The following is a 17,501-nucleotide window of genomic DNA, read 5'->3' as shown; positions in this document are numbered from 1 at the left end:
ACTTGGTGTAACTATAACTCACACCCCTACACCCCAAAAATAGGTGTACCAGCAGGATTACACCTATACAATGGGTGTAATTTCAAACTTTCACCCAATGGGTGTGGTTGGGTGTAAAAGCATATTACACCCAAATGAAAAAAAGGGTGTAGGGTGTTTATGCACAATTACACCCAAACACCCAGGCAGAAATTTCCATAATTCGAGTGGTTCCCCCCTCCCAGTTGGCTCCCCTTGAAACGCTAGAAAGCTTACCCTTTAGCCAGTCCTTTCAAGGGCGCATGACCTATTATAGTGGCTCCTGCCACAGAAGGAAAATGCTGGCAGCAGCACTGATTTTATGGTGCATATGAAGCACGCATATATGGCCCTTACATATACAGTGCAATCGTGACTGAATACAAAGTCATTACCTAAAATGTGTTGACACACATTGCAAGATGTTCACACAGTTATCCAATAGTACAAAATAAAGTCAAGTTTTTATAAACACAAAGCTCGTACAATCCGAGACAAATTCTACGGTATTCAATGACCTTTCTCGAGTGTGCGGAGCGGCATCGCGTATGCCGCCAAACAAGGAGCACAAATGACATGGAGCACAAATGACCAAGGCGTTTGTGTCAAAATATGAAGCAAGGGCGTTATTTCCACTTCATAATGAGGAATTCAATTTAACACACTTCATTGTAACACAGGCGTATAGTGCAGTATGGGTCTTAGAACAAGCTACACCCGTGCGAGTGGGGTGCAATAGATGAAACCGCCCTCGAAAAGGTAGCAGTTACAGGGAGAAGCACAAAGGAACCTTCTTCCCTGTCAGCCCCCTGGGGGCACTACAGACACCTGGTCCCTTCGGGCGCACCCCAGAATGAATTTTCCCGCTGTAGTTGCCCTTCCCAAGAAAGGAAATATTGGTGCCACTTCTTATACCTGCACTTATGCAGTTGATAAAATAACGTGCCATCGTCTTAAATGGGCTGCATAACATCAGTGTATCTGTTTGAAATCAACTGGAACACACAAGGTACGGTCTGGTCGTTCTCCTGTTAAAGAGATAGTTCAGAAATGTGCAATTCCTTGATGAGAAAATGGATTGATAAAAGTTTCAAAATTCCAGCAGTGCCCACACCATTGTGCCTGTTGTAGACTTTCTTAGTAGGGTAAACACTGTCATCACACAGCTGTAGCTAATACACGAGCAGGGTATCAATGCTCCGTGACAACTCACGCAACATTTTAAGGACTCAGAATGTCGTTTTCCACAGCAGGCCTCCATATTATCTCTTTTCTGGGAAAGTACATGAGTGAAGTAGAAAACTGTGCACATTGCTGGAATTATGAAATATTTCCCACTTTCTCAAAAGCAATGGATTGTGGCTCCAACACAAAAAAAGTGAGCAATTGGGCCATGACGCGCACGTTGCAGCGCATGCTGAATGCGGTAATATGCAGGAAATGCATGGATTAGAGAAGTTATGACCACGACAGCCCTGCAGAAGCATACCTACATAACAACAGTTCAATCAAATTTTACACGGGCATGTTCAGAGAAATTTAAAGATTATCCCTTTCCAAGCAAAGACAACAGAATCATTGGTAATTGAATAAAACGAGTATTATTTCCTTTAAAAATATTGAGAAAACTTAAAGCTTGTCATTTAGCTCAAAAATAAATTTTAAAACAATATTCGATGCAATGATTCACTGACAAGTACTGGCAGTTTTGTTAAGCAAAAGTTTCAATAGCAAAAGATCCCAATTATTAAAACTACTGCAAAAAGTCACAATTCTTTTGAATATAAAACTAAGCCAATAACCACAAAGTGGAATGACCTGTGAGAACATGTTGAAATCGGCAGAGACAATATGGCTTGTATCAAAATGTCACAAGAAAATGAGCAAGAAATTGAAATGAAATACTAGTACCGCCATAATATTCGTTTCTGTATAATGTAAAACAAATAACTACTCGTTACCATATGAAAATATAACTTTATGGCTTAAGCTCGAGTTAATCACAGGTGGCGACTACTTTAAGCAGAAGCTAAGGCCTATTTCTAGGCTTTCTTGAAAATGTTCAGGAGCTTTACTACTTGTGTCCTCGGAGTCATTACCACTGGCCAAGAAGGAGCCATTCAACAGCGACGAGAACGTTGAACGCCTTGTGATGGCAGTCGATATTTAACAGCCAATGTGCTGCCATGAGTGCAGCTACTCATTCTTCGGCATTGGACCCACTGAAGAGCAGTTCTTTGTCCACATGGAGGAAAAGCTTGCTTGCATAGGGAAGATCGGGGCCATCGTACACAATGCAAGGTGTTATTGGAACGCTCGCTCTCTGCATGATAAAAAATAAAAAGATCATTGTCTGGAATGCGTTACGCAGACTTCAATTATTTGTTTCAGTAAATAACAGTTTCTGTACCGTGTACTATCGTGAGTAATATGAGCTCGAACATGAGAGCACGTGTAAAATAGCCTTAAAACTGAGATAGGGTGATACGTGGATGGCGTTGCCGAAACTGGAGGGGAGAGGGGGGGCGCTGTTCCGCTGACTGTTGGCACTCCCGCCTCGCTAGCGTTGCTGCGAGGTGTCGATCGGCTGATTGCGTGCCAATGACCGCTAGCAATGATAACAAAATAAATAAATGAGGCGCAGCAAAATCCTCAGCCGACACCACCGAGATACCGATGCGCAAGCATGGCCTGCGCATCGTGGCAGGCTACGTGAGAGCCGATATCTCAGCAGCTACCTAGTCCTGATGTGGCTGTTCGCGTTGATGGGAATTCATATCACCGCTAGCGGCCACTGACACTCTCTAAGATGCTGTTTCGCATCAACAATATCGAAGCGCGAGGGTCAACAGATAGTGGAAGCGCGGCGCCCTTTCCGCTTTGTTTCCGACAGCCGCCGCTGCGAATCAGCCGACGTAAGGTTCAAGGCTGTTCGCCACGCGCTCGCGTGTTCGACCTCATATTGTTCACGATAGTACCATCCAAAAATGAAGCTCATAACATGGCCCATATGGAACTGGAGAGAATTAACAGCTTTTCTACGTGCAATTAGCTTGTTTGGGAAAGAGAAAGTACTATTTGACAAATATCATCCGCATTTTAAAAAAAAAGGAGCATTCTTTAGTGGCATGAAGGATTCCTGCACAGCGATAAAAAGCATATAAAACAAAACTGGACAAGGACTTCTCTTCAAGGCTGCAAGTTGCAGCCTTGAATGTCTTATAAATCTTATAATCAAATGTCTTATAAATCATTAGGCTTGCCTTTTACCAAATAACATCATTGGAGGTGGTCGTACAAACGGCGTTTTTTAATGTTTGTACACGTAAAAGTATTTAGCGAAGTTACAACGCCAAAGCGAGGCGAGGCGCATATAACTCTTAATAACCACAACAAAATAATGAAAGCTAGACATAATGGAACCAAATAGAATAAAATAAATTGTGCTCGAACGCGGGCACTCAGGCGTACGCACGAAGGGGGGGGGGGGGTGCACCCCTAGTCAATTCAGACAGAGAGGGGGGGTGCGCAAAGTCTGCCCCTATACTTTGACTTTTTAGTAAGGCGGGGGGAGAGGGGCAGCGATTAACCTTCCTACTTCCCTCCCCCCTGATGGGAAACCCCGCGCACGTCTAAGTGCACACTGATGCTCGAACTAGCGCTTGCACAGTTCAGGTAGTTAAGGCGATTCGGCCACACACAGACATGAAAAATTCATTCGAACACAAGTCAAGTTTAACGAACGGCTCCCCGTGCACGGGTGCCGGCATTATCAGGAAACCTATGTTACGGATTAATTAAAACGTCGGTACGAATTTAACGAAAACGGAATGTATTAGCACTTAGGCGAGCTTCGGACGGCGTACCTAAAACGAAGCAACGTGCTGCGTTAAAATGACCCACACGCATCAACCCGAGCATCACGGTAGTTTTAGCGCACAAAACGAACACGGACGGAAAAGAACGACGCGGACACCACGTCGTTGTTTTCTGTCCTGTTTTTTTTTACTTGTGCGAAAAAAATGCACTTGAATTACCAACAGGCCAAAGCATACGCGCCTTAGACACGCTTGACGCTTAGAGGTAACAGGTGCCGTCACAACCCAACTATTCTTAAATCAAAATAGTGGTTCATCGAGAGCGGGGCCCCCTTCCAACACCACCGCCGACAGGAGGGCACCGCCACAACTGCGTTCAAATCCCCCTCCGAATCACAGCCGCGCATGCGCACACTGCTTTCAACACCAAACAAAGCAAAGCTTGCCCGCGCCTAATGTCACACAACTTTGCCTTCATCCCGATGAAACAATACACTCACATATGCTCGCTACGTTAACAAATGCTCACCGATCGTCAACCAGTTAAGAAAAGCTTAGTTAACGGCATTAGATCGCGCTCTCGGAGTTAACAAAGCGCTGGCCGTAGCAACGTGATAGTGGTACATACCGTTTCAGTTCGAGTGCTCCACGATATGAAGCTGCAGGTCTCCCTTTGAGTATAGTGCATCTTCGTAATAAGCAGCACTGGCAGAAGGTAAAGGACGAGCACACAGCGCACGCACACTTCAAACAACCGAAACACACCGATTGCAAAACTCGACCGATCGGGAGGCAATGCACAACACACGCAGAAAACGATGGAGTCCGGCTGGTCCGGCGGCGTGTCTGAGCGCGTTGCTTAAGTCACGTGGTGATAGAGCTGTTCCGCGCGCTGCGCGCGCGCGGCGGCTGCGCCGGCAGAGGAGGTGGCGCCCCGGCCGTTGTCAACGTTACTAGAACAGTTGTTGGGTCGCGTGGGCGCAGCTTTCTTTCTGCGGCAGTGTTATGTTTTGTTATGCTTTACACAGTGTATTCGAATCGCAGTAAGCATTGCGACTACACAGTAAGGGCTGCTTGACTACAAGCAAGGCTTAAAGTCTCCCTTCACTGGAGGGGAGGCCCTCACAAAGCGGCAATATATATGTATATATATAATCTCAAAGAGAAGATCGCCTAGCAGCGATCTTTTCGCCGCTAAACTGGTGCTGCTGTGGTCTCAGCGGCTCTGCTACGCGCAGATCGTGGCTTGTTGGAACGCGGTGAGAGCTGTCATAGCGAAGAATAAACGCAGGATTTCTCGATATATCGGTCAAGATCCACTTTCGCGGTCGTATTATCCAGTTTTGGCAAAAATGTGATGGTATTAAACTCATGAAAATGCATTATTTTCAAGGGATGTTGGCAGGAAATAAAAACGAAAACGTATTAGGCTAAAAAGCGTATTATGCAGAATCGTGTCAACGAGATTTCACTGTATATGTATGCTATAGATTAAGCGTTAGGAGAGGTGTTTGCGATGATCACAGAGCAGTGAAGCCAACTGTCTCTAAACTGAACAAATGCTTATGAATGCTAAACAAATACATATATTATTCCGAATGTATTTCGGGCATTCATTCAACGTGTCAATCCAATCAAGCAATAAATGAAATTATTTTGGAAATGATTTCTCAAAAATAAATCTGGATGTAAAGGCTTAAATATATGTGAGCTCAAAATAGTAACATCAGTTGACTCACTGCATTCAGAACCTCAGGCACGACAATATTATATTTTATTTTCACTACCACTTGCCTAATAAAGTAGGCAAAATGCATGCGTCTTTGCATTTACAGCAGACTTGTGATGCACAACTAAAAGAATGAAAATTGAGTGGCAAGCTTAGCAGACCAAGGTGAACCATTACTGATTCACGAGCAGGTAGCTTCACACTCAGGTGCCTCGCGAAACAGTATCCTGTGCCAAGACGCTCTGTCGAACAGGGTGGTGACCCGTGGTTTCAGGAGGCGTTGCCCGTGGTGTTCAATGTCTCAGTTAATTGCATTCAGCAGTACAACGATACCTGTTTACACCTATGGGTCAATTCACTGCGTGAATTGACCCATAGGTGTAAAATCCAAAGAACACCCATGGGTGTTTAACAGAACATACACCCATTGCACACCCAAAAATGAAAAGAGGGTGTGCGAAGGGTGTGCAAAGAAGACATTACACCCTTTCGGATAATATTGACAGAAAAAAAGGGTGTACGATAGGTGTTTTATCGCAAATACACCTATGAGGGTGTGAAACGGTTTGCAGTGTAGTGCTGTAGAGTGTACAGGCGAGTGCGACTGAAATGAACGTGGTTGCCATCGGCGGTTGTGAGCTCCCAGTGACAGGATAAAATAGGTTTAGATTGACGTTAGCGGTCCCTTTTTGTCAGACCGGTATACAGCCGCTCATGCAGCCGCCGACACCCGTAACATCGTGAAGGCACTGGTGACAAATTCAACGGTAAAAATGTCCCTCCATAGTGCCCGGATGATTGCTATTGCAATGAAACACAGAACAAACATTCCCTGCATTCGTTCTTTTATTTTTATTGCCTTTAGGTAGCATGCGAGGATGGATGGATGGATGCTATGAGCGTCCCCTTTATAACGGGGCGGTGACAAGTGTGCCACCAGGCTCGACAAAAAAAAAAAAAAAAAAAAACCCTTTACTCTTCTTTTTCTTAGTGTTGGCCTAGTGTCTCTACTTCAATTAAAACTATCTTACTCCAAAAAAAAAAAAAATTTTCCGCCCAGTTCTCTGCCCTTTACGGCAGAATGTCCTTATTTTTTCCCCAATATTTATTTTTGTCCTCTCTGTCTAATTTTCTGCCACCAATACTCTAACCGTCTCTTACTTATTTCAATCGCGGGTGTGTTCAGCTTTCCATTGTCTCTAAAACCCAAGGCGTCATGTAGGCTCGTGCCCAAACGTACACCTGGGCGGATATCTCCACATTCAATCAGAAAGTGCTCCGCCGTTTCCTTATCTTCCCCGCAGCACGTGCATTGTTCTTCTTCTTTACTGGGTTTATTGCGCAGCTGCCACCTGGTGCGCAGTTCACGCACCACGTGACGCACTGGCAAAAAAAAAAAAGAAATAAAAAAAGTAAGAGCGTTCTGCACTCGCAGCCCTGGCTACGAGTGGTGCTGGCTAACACTCCCAGGTGTTACGCGCACAGACAAGAGAGAGGAGGAATATGAGAAAGGCAGGGAGGTTAACTAAACTACGTCCAGTTTGCTGCCCTACACATGGGGAGGGGTATAGGGGTGTAAAAGAGAGAGAGAGAGAGAAGGAGAGACGCATTTCACAACAAACAGCGCAGCGTATCACAGGCGGTCGCTTAATTTGTTGCCTTCAAGTACTGCAGGGTGGCTCGTGTGGCTTTCTGAGCTGATGTGCTGTGAGACCCATACTCAACAAAGTGGACGGGGAAGCGTCTTTCATCGTAGCTCAAGTGGTAGAGCATCAAACGCTAATTCCAAGATTGTGGGTTGCGATTCTACCGGTGGAAAGGGTGCTTTTTCGCCCACTTTAATTAGTTACAGTTTACGTCATAATTACTACACCGCAGTTAAAAACAACAAATGATGTCCCCCATGCTTTCCTTTGCTTAATTATCTGTTGGATTCGTTTGGTTGCGTAAAACAAAGATGACATTCTCATAATAGGCACTCGAGAAGACTATAATGAAGAGTCCCATATACATGTCGTGAAGCTTTCTCTATACAAAGCCCGGTCGCACAGCCCGTTGAGAACGGCAGGAAATGAGCTGTCCCCGTACGTCGTTTACTACGGGTCACTCGCACAGAAAAATACGGCGCATTGTTTTCTCGTCACAGCAGTGATCGCAGGCTGCGGTGTCAACCATCCCTACATCGCTTGTACCGTTTATATCTCATTCTTCCGTCGCCATATTTGCTCGCTAAACCTCTTAGTATGCATCTCTACCGACCTGCCCAGCTTGCCGCACTCGTAGTTTAGACACAGTAGTTTTGGCACACTACCGAAATGGTCGCGACCCCTTCGGTGTAGCCTTTATGGAAACCGTACAATGTAAATGGGGTCCAGGCAATGTAGTCCGGCATGTCTAAAATTACGTGCATACCGGTGAGGTACACTCTAAGAAAAAACATGGCTGATCCCTCTGTCATAGGAATCGGTGTAACACGAAAATAAAACGTGTCTTCACAGACGTAGTTGAGCGTTTGTTGTGCATTGTTTCGCCCCGAGGGCGAAGGAACGAATGCAAAAGCAACAAGTTGTAATGTCACGCGAAGAACGGCAAGCAGCTCGAAACTTGCAACCAGCTGCTCAAGCTGAAATGACGCACGGAACGAACATACACAGGATGAGCGCGAACTGGCACAGTTGTAACTTATATGTTTGTGAGCAGCGCGCTCGTTTCGCAAAAGCGGCCGCTGCAGTGAGCGAAGTGACCTCCGTGCTCTTCTGTAACTTCAACGCAAACTTGCGGTAAGGGCGCAAGACGTACAAGATAAGCGCGGGCGCGCGAGCGACCACGCCCTGTAGAGGTGCACGCTCATCACAACGCGCGGGGCGACGACGTTTAAAGCGCGCCCTCCTTTACGCCCTCCGAGCCATTTGCGCCATCTCGCTAGCGATAACGAAAACACGCGGTGTACCCCGATCTCTGAGTACCGCCACCGGCAAGTGGTGTATATATAGCACGCCGTTACGGTGAGGGACGTGCAGTCTGTGGCGGAGTCGTTTCACGCTGCGCGCCGGGGATCGTGGGGTCATAAGTTCGACTCTGGGGGACAGAACTTTTTCTTTAAGTTTTTCTTTGCCATACGTTAAGTCTTTATGTTTTACAACGTCATATCCGTGACGGAAATGCGTCAGTGGAGCCGTGGTGGGCCCTGGCATAAAACACTTTCGTGTTAAAAAAAAAAGAGTAATTTGACTTTCTTTTGTAGTCTTCTGGCTTGCCACGTATGTGAATCTCTTTAAGGAAACACGTCAACTCTATTTGGATATCATTATGCTCTCTTCAGAGAGTCGCGTGACCCACAGGAGTGTTAGCGTGTATCTTTAATGAGAGTCATATACATGGCTAGTGAGGACTCACCCAAAGGGGTAACACATAATCCTTTTTTTTTCTTAGAGTGTATATACGGTGCCATAGGCGTGCGCACAAGGGGGGCGGCCGCCCCTCCTAATCACCTAAGAGGGTGGGGCGCAAAATCGGCCCCGTACATTGACCCCTCTAGTCACCTAAAGGAGAGCGGAGGGCGCAAAATCTGCCCCACACATTGACTTAGTAGGGTGGGGGGGCGCTGCGATGAACCTTTGCCCCCCTTAATGGGGAACCCTGCGCACGCCTATGTACGGTGCGTTGACTTGCAGACACGCGGAGCTTCCTTACAGATTTTGTCTTACAATACGAGCGTGATAGATGAATACGTAGAAATTAAACGAGTGTAGACACACACTGTCATTCTTGCGACCTTACGGCACAGTACATTGCTTATCGTCGCAAAACTGTGAAGGCTACACGATAAGATTTTTTTTTTTTTTGTGAATGATCGGCTCACAACGCTCGGATTCGAAGAGACGGGTTCACCGGTCACCAACCTTCAACCCGCACCAGGTAGTGCGGCGTATAATTTGTAGTAACACTGTAGACCCGGAAACAAGATGGTCGTCATACCTTGATAATCTCAGGTTGTGTGAGTGTCAGTTCGCTTTTCTTTCTTTTTTTCTTTTTATGAAATGGTGAATAGGAAAGCTTGAGACCTTTAGGGCGGCACCGGCTATTCCGTGCCGATTAGCAAACGAAACAAATTAACACGAAAGCAAAAGAGGAAAAGGGTAACAGAAACTTGAAGGACGCTTAAATCTTCGGTATAGACAGACTACGATGGTATTGTTATACTGCCGAAAAGGTAGCGTCGCTTTGGTGTAGTTGCGAACTATCCACTACGCCACAATTCACAATTTTTTTTTTTTTGCGAAGTAGCGAAGCATCCTCTACGGGCCTGTAAGAATACGCGCACATTCACACCTGCAAATTTTGTTGATGTGGATTATGATAATGATATTGATGATAATTAATTATGGCTGAGAGCTTTGAAATAGGCGGGCAGCTTTATGCCATCCGCTAGTTACGCAATTCGCATTGTGTGGCACCTGGTGTGGTTGTACGCTTCTGCCACGCAATGTTATGTCTGTTGACGCGACTAATCGCCCGATTTGAAGCCTGCATAGGGTCTTTTACACAAGCAGTTTGAAGTACTGGCGTTCTTCTGTGGTAGAACACTTGACCGCCACGCAGGATGCCTGGGTTCGATTCCGGCTCGGTTATTCTTTGCATCCATCGGGACCTTTCGATCACTGACAACGCCGCCTGGCCGACACCGCATTTTTTGCGACGCGGGCTCTATAAGGCTGTCGCGTTGACGTAATGGGACACAGTACATCTCGTGCATGACGCAATATAAGCCCACAGTGCACGAAACAAAGTTTTGTACATGAGTCTGTATAAGGTGAACAATGTAGACAAGTACATATACATAAGAACACATAGTCTATTGTAAATTTTCGAAAATGTGTAAGGAAACACAGAACGCACGTAATTACTTAAAAATTGCTTGAAGGTAAAGAGTTTCGTTTCAACTTTATGGCTTTCAGGATACGCTGAAGTTTGGTATTTCCATAAGATAAATTTATCCTTTCTTTTTTTTTAAAGCTTTATTTTTTTAATGATAAGCGTTATTTTCTTAAGGCGCATTCTTGGTCGTGGAAGAAGCTTTTCCTTTTTGTAAGGGCGAAAAGTCTTCTGTCTATGCAGCGTAATTAATTCCGAATCATATTTTGGTCACCCGAGCAGACCACCGTGCGTATCCTCATCTGGGTGGCCACAAAACAACTGCGGACTGGAGGTGTGTTTTATCCTGTCTATAGGAAGTGTCGCGTAAATGATGTGTCAAGCCGCAGTCAATGCGTAACGTATATGTTAGTGTGTTAATGCACCAGCAATTGCGCGGAATCTCAAGATTCATTCATGAGGCGATCGTTGCCGCTTGTCGCACGTCGTGTTTTCACTATAGCTGTATCAAAGCGCAAGAGTGGTTCGCGTGTTGGAGTGTCAAAAATTGTCCAGAGACATGGTGGTGTGCTTCAGCTGCAACCGCGACAAAGCCAAGTGGACGCACAGCCACACTTAGCTCAATCGGCTCTGCTGAAGACGGCAGCTCTGTCTTTCGCCGCTGGCATAGTGTATTGTCCATATTACAGCGTTCCCGCTGAGTAGCAATTAGGACCTTGTGGTGAGCACACCGGTATGAGTCCGATGGAGAGTAAACGTCAAGCTAACTCTCTTCAATTCTTTGTTTGAGAGCTGGTTAAGGCCGATGGCTTTCATTTTTTATTGCGATACGGCTTTCATTTAAGACATATTAGTTCGTCTGCATATGTGTATTAGATGTTTGCTACAAGACCTGTGTTATGTAGGCCCTAAATGCTCTCAGTGCAAAGCTTAACCTTGACATTACTTTTATTGATTCACCTTAGGTCAACATTCTCAAGTTTTTTTTTTAGCTTGACCTGTTCAGTTAGCGATAAGGTCAATGAAGCTGAGTTAGCTTTGAGTACTCAGAATACCGTGCTCGCATTCCAGATTAATGTATCGAGTTTGAAGCCGTGCTACAAGGTTAGGATGTAGGCGTAACAGCCTGGATAGCATTCTAACTACAACAATACTGCGCGGAAGTATACAAGACAGGTCTGCAACTATTTATAATATGTGTCCACAAGCGTAGTAAACACCTGCCAAGGTGGAAGCCGGACCAGGAAAAAGAAATACGTCCTCGTCGTCGTTACCTCATCCAGACAGCCCTGTGGATACGTTAAACTAAATCTGCATCGGAATTTTCTTTGAGTGTCACGTAGCGATACTCACTGTCAGCGAGCCCATCGAAGAACATGTTCGATGTTCGAGATAAGATTGAAGACGTGAAAATGATCGTATCGGGCTATCAGGTCACGGACGATAAATCGAGGTTAAGCGCTTCAAGGTAAGCGGTTTCGTTGGTCACGAAAATTGCGAAAACGCCATGCCGTTCTTTTTTTTTTCAATTTTCATTTGCCGAGTCACGTAGTACAATACGTGTGGCGAGGACGTTCCCCCTGTGGATCAGTGCTTATTCAAACGAATGTACGCAAAACCACGAGCGGTCATTCACCCTATGTTTGCCGTGCCGGAAAGAGAAAAAAAATATAAGAAAGTAAGGAAGGAAGAAATAGGCGGAAGGACAGGGAGGTTAGCCAGCTCTCAGACCGGCTGGCTACCCTGTGTTGGAAAAGGGGTAAATAATGCAACGAACTGCCAAGGTATACGAACCCTTTCCCACTGCAAGGTTTGTCTCTCTCTCTCTCTCTCTCTATTCGTAAAAACCAATCAAACATCAACTTGCTCCGTACAGGATTTGCAATGAGAAGCGAAGGGCAGAGAAATTGGCACTGTTCTTTTCTCTCTCATGTTCGGTTTGGCACCGATAGTACCATGAAGGATCTGTACCAGCCATAGCCCGAACTTCAATTCCTCTCGACGGATTTCCAGCCCGGTATCAGAAAAAAAAAACGTCTCTGGCATTCATTTATATTTAGGTACTTGCTGTGACATCTCTACCGTAAGAAATGTATGCCAGGCCACGCCATATCTCACGTGTTGGCGCTTTTACTGAGGTAAAAATAAACAGAGGAGTTTAACGGTATTTATTTGCTCTCCTTCGGGACAGCATTAAGTCGCGTTTAATAGTGTTCCCTGTATCGAAAGGTCTGTTATGCTACGATAACTTATCTTCGAATATTACGTAAGTCCACTCCCACAGTTTCCAGGTCAGGTAAAAAAATCGACATTAAGTATACACGCTACTGCTTTTAACGAATGCAGATGAGGAGAATCATGGTCTATATCGAGCCAAGACAGCTCTACGAATAATATGACTGTCAAACAGATTCGCAAGACGGGATGCCCCCAGCCAACTCTTTCTCCATACATGCACTATAATATTAATATTAACAACGTCTTACACGCGAGACGAAAATGCGGCCTAAATTGTTGTGTCCTAATTGCGTCGGATGCTGCACTGTCGATATATCGTCGTGCGTGGTTTACCAAATGTACCGACAAATTGGTCTGGATTATGGGCATTTCATTCACCGGGCACGCCCGCCGCACGTTTTCGGGGATATCCTCAATGTTAAGTGAGGCTAAGTGGTTATAAAAATACATCAACCGCTTGACTGAAGCACACGTCTTGGGTATCTTTGACCATAGAAGTACTATCTTACCAGTCATGGTAGCTTAGTATACGTAGGCTGTCGCGTTGCTGAGCTCGAGGCCGCTGGTTCGGTTCCCGGCCACGGCGATCGTATTTCGATGGGGATGAAATGGGGAAAAAGAAATCGATGTACTGAGACTTAGATGTACGTTAAGAAATCCCAGGTAGTCGAAATTGATCCGTAGTCCCCGGATCAATGTTGGCGCTAGTCAAGCATAATTTTGCAAACGTGTTACGCGGAGACTTTGATTCTTACTTTCTTATCTCCTTTCCGGATCCAAGCTGGAAGCTCCCCATTAGTCAGAAGATTCAAATCGTGATTGTGGGAAAAAGTGTTTACCCAAAACAAGTAAACAAGTTACGGGCCGCAACCGACATCACCCTGCTACGCTCGCTACAAAACAGATAACGCTGCTTCTGCGTAACAGGCGCTGTGATGCCCAAGCTAACCCGTTTCCCAGCAAGGCGAGAATCCCGGAGTAAGGAGAACGAGATGAGGGCGATTCCCGCAAGAATTAACCCGGAAACAAAGAACAAACGGCAACACTCGTGTGTCAGCGGGACGGCCAGCGCGGACCGGTCGTGTGCCAGCCGCCTCTCGTGCTTCGTGGTCGAGGGCGGGGGTAATTTTGGCCCTTTCGGCGAAAGTGGCGGTCTTTTCCTCTTGTGCAACCGTCTTTACGCGGTGCTGACCGAAGGGCACGCACGCGACGACACCGACGGGGCACGCGCGCCACCGCATGTGCGAGAAGCTGGGTAAACAAACACAGACCGACGCAACTGCGCCGACCTCCTCGCACGGATTCCCGCTACACGATGGTGAACGTGTTTCCCCGACGCTGACTCGTTCACCGTCTGACGCGCCGGCGACAGACGCGAAAAGAACCCGCTCTTCTACCCTCCCCATCCTCCTCCCGCTGTTTTGTGAATCCGGTTTTGTGACATCACAGTCGCCTCGCCCGCCAATCGGGACCGTCCCTGCGCTACTGCCGCGACGTTCGATAGTGGAAAGAAACGCGTGCGCTGCACCCGCCACCTCCCCTCCTGTCAAGCACATCCTCGCAGCGACGCGCGACGCGGCTCACGCACGCGCAGCCCGTTCTGACCGCGCCGGGCGACGGTGTGAAGGGGGCACGCTCGGGGTGCCGAGTATGCACCTCGGAACACCCCATGTTGCACGGGCGATAATGATGACGTCACTGACGTCACCGACCAATCAGTGGGCTCCATGGCGTCCGACACCTCGCGCCATTGGCTCGGGAGAACGCGCGACACTACGACGCGTACGCGGGCACGGGCTATGACTTGAATTTGCCTGACGTCAGCGAGCCCGCCGCGACCGACCGTCTAAATGGCGTCGATCTCGTTCGCAAATCGTCACTGTCGGCTCAGCGCTCTACCAAGGCGGGCACGCGCAACGCTGTGCTACGACGATCCGTGCCGCTATATATACAGCATCGATTTGACCAAACCACCACTGCCCGCAACGTGCTGCAGCCATGGCCCTGTTGGAAGAAGGATTCCGGTACCTGTCCTCCCTCGCCGACCCCCGGGTCCAGGGATGGCCGATGGTCGACAGCCCCGTCACCGTTGTCAGCATCGTGGTTGTGTACGTCTCGTTCGTGACCACGGTGGGCCCGCACTGGATGCGTGACCGCAAGCCCTACAGCCTCAAGCCCTTGATTATGGCGTACAACCTGGCCAACGTCTTGGCTAGCGCCTACTTCGCCGTCCAGTTCTTCCGGCACACTTACTTAGGGGGCGGCTACAGCTGGGCCTGCCAGCCGGTGGACTACTCTGACAACCCCAATGCTGTGGCCCTCACAAACCTCGTCTGGTGGTACATGATGCTCAAGATCGCTGACCTGCTGGACACCGTCTTCTTTGTGCTCACCAAGAAGCAGAGCCACGTGACTGTCTTGCACGTTGCGCATCATGCCATGGTTGTGTGCACCGTGTGGCTCGTGCTCAAGTACGCCTGCGGCGGGAACAACATGATGACGGCGGCCGTCAACAGCTGTGTGCACGTCATCATGTACGGCTACTACTTTCTCTCCCTCCTGGGTCCCTCGGTGCAGAAGTACCTTTGGTGGAAGCGTTACATCACCCAGATACAGCTCATCCAGTTCGTCGGTCTCGTGGCGCATGCCCTCATGCCCCTGTTCGTGCGATGTGGCTTCCCCGTCTTCTTCAGCTGGCTGTGCATCAGCGAGTGCGTTTTCTTTTTCCTCATGTTCTTCCGGTTCTACCGAAATAGCTACAAGAAGCTAGTCAAGGACTGTTAGTGCCCCAGTCACCATATACTAGAATCACCTCAGCAGGGACCATTGCCAATCGGACGATGCAGTCGACTGTCTTTCCCGCGATGTTCGAGGGACCGTGCAATCTGCGAGCATCGCGGCGACAACCGCTCGACGTACTTTCTTGGCCGTCTTGAGCGTTTCATCGGACAAATCAAGGTTTCTAGTGCGTTCGCGAATATACCTGACTTTCACTGGTGTCGCAGCTGGCGACGCTCGCGCAGCTATGCACAACACTTATCCACGGAGGACAGCGAATGCGGAAAGTTGACGAGAGATCCGAGCTCTTCTGACAGCTGTACGCAGTACAGGCGTCATCAACATCGATGGGATCGTTCGTCGTCGCATCGAAGGTTGCAACGTGTATGCACATACTCCCGGACTTCTTATGTATACTACGACTACAATCCGCAAGATAAGCGTGGCAGGCGGTGAAAGCAAGAGGCGGCGGCTGAGACGCGCGTATTGCACATACGACGTGCCAGGCGAAAGAAGCGTCGACGAGTTTTTTTTTTCTTTCCTATTTTCGGTTGTCGATTTTTTGCTCTCTCTCTCTTTTTCGTTTACGCGATCCGCGTTCCCATTTCGGTCTCGCTTCGAAGACGGCCTCCCGTTGTTAGCTTTCATTGCCACTGTCGTCGCTTCGTCGGCCCAGACAGGCAGGATTGTGCTCGCGCGCATTTTCCGTACGCTCCCTCCTTTCCTCCAGGCGCTTTGTGCCAATACGTTCTCTCGTCATAGGCGCCATTTGCGTAAAGGTCAAGCTGTCCTTATGCCGCGTGCAGCAGTTAGTTGACTCACGGTTGCCAGAGAGAAAAAAAGAATAGCACTGACGTCTCCGGAAGACACAGTCTCTAAGACACGGTGAACGTGCAGGGGATCCATTGAATGCGGTCGTGAGCGAGACCCTGTCTACTGTGGGGAGATCGGTATCGGCGCCTGTAAGGAGAAAAGGTCGAGCGGTCACAGACCATTCTCTTCTGTTCGCAAGTCTATCTTCCGTTCTCGAAAACAATGCGAGGTCGAGCAGCGGTATTTAAATGACGTCTCGTATCCGTCCTATTCGGGGAAACCACGGAGAGCCATATCAAGGAACGACATTTCCTGGTGTTTTCACAATGGAAATCAATTACCTTTCCGCCCTGGTCCACCGTCTAAGTTAAAATACTAGTCCTCAGGGCAAAAACGACGGAATAGTGACGATAAATTGCAGGTCGGTGATGGTCAGTTAAGTGAAGCGTGTGAATTGGGCATGCTGAGCTAAAGTTAGCTCAACGATGAAACGAATCCCGTAAAACAGCGACGAAAGAAATTTGCTTTTGAATCGAGCAGCTCATGGATAGATCACGCGCACTTTCTTAAAGATAACCAGCACTTCCAACTTTAGAGCCTTATGACGAAGAAAGCTTCAAAGGATGTAGCAAGCCGTCTTTCCTCCGAGACTGAATTGAGCAGTATGATGAGAGAGCCGCTTTCGTACTGGTCACGTCGTGCTCACGCTCTGAGCCGTGCCCTGAATATGCCGCCCACGCTCCATGTGATATTTTTTTGCCCAAGGTCGTCGACCTCAACGTGTACGGACGTACCTTGAATGCTCACTTTGAGCTGCTCTGCATACGAATGTTTGTATTTTTAATCGCCACTTGTATCTTTAGATACGTCACTGGAGTCTCTAGCGAAGCCCGTTTCGAAGCATTGACCGGGACTCGCATGAGATACTCGTTCCATCACGGATCAAAAGTTTGAGCGTATTGAGGACTCGCCACGCATGCTGTTATGTCTTGTGGTTGTAGCAGACGACTTCAATCCAGAAGCGAGTTTGTCAATTCCCACGCCTTCTCGCTCTCATCGAACGTTTTTATTCCTATACCTATTTATTTTCGCTATTAACCTTGCTCCTCTATCATTTGTACATAAAGCGTATCTGACTTTCTGTTTCGCTGTTGAATGTACATTGAAGTATGAAAGAATGGAAATACGTTTTTTTTTCTTTTTTATCATGAAACATATCACCATGACGAATT

General features: G+C 47.4%; 3 protein-coding genes across 3 annotated transcripts in view; all 3 read left to right on the top strand.

The window, feature by feature from the left end:
* LOC119383207 (EEF1AKMT4-ECE2 readthrough transcript protein-like) overlaps positions 1-17,501 on the top strand; it is a 252,945-nt gene that overhangs the window by 70,240 nt on the left and 165,204 nt on the right. The window lies entirely within an intron of this gene.
* LOC119383208 (elongation of very long chain fatty acids protein AAEL008004) overlaps positions 1-17,501 on the top strand; it is a 131,322-nt gene that overhangs the window by 21,837 nt on the left and 91,984 nt on the right. The window lies entirely within an intron of this gene.
* Positions 14,597-15,486, top strand: LOC119383212 (elongation of very long chain fatty acids protein 4). The gene has a single exon (XM_049412452.1). The coding sequence runs from the start codon at positions 14,677-14,679 to the stop codon at positions 15,460-15,462; it is 786 nt and encodes a 261-aa protein (XP_049268409.1). The 5' UTR covers positions 14,597-14,676; the 3' UTR covers positions 15,463-15,486.

This window comes from Rhipicephalus sanguineus, chromosome 2 (genome assembly GCF_013339695.2).
Source record: "Rhipicephalus sanguineus isolate Rsan-2018 chromosome 2, BIME_Rsan_1.4, whole genome shotgun sequence".
In the NCBI taxonomy this organism is placed as follows: domain Eukaryota; kingdom Metazoa; phylum Arthropoda; class Arachnida; order Ixodida; family Ixodidae; genus Rhipicephalus; species Rhipicephalus sanguineus.
This window is presented reverse-complemented; position numbering and strand designations above follow the sequence as displayed.

Coding starts and splice junctions, on each gene's coding strand:
- LOC119383212 (XM_049412452.1), top strand. CDS start 14,677: ATGGCCCTGTTGGAAGAAGGATTCCGGTACCTGTCCTCCCTCGCCGAC.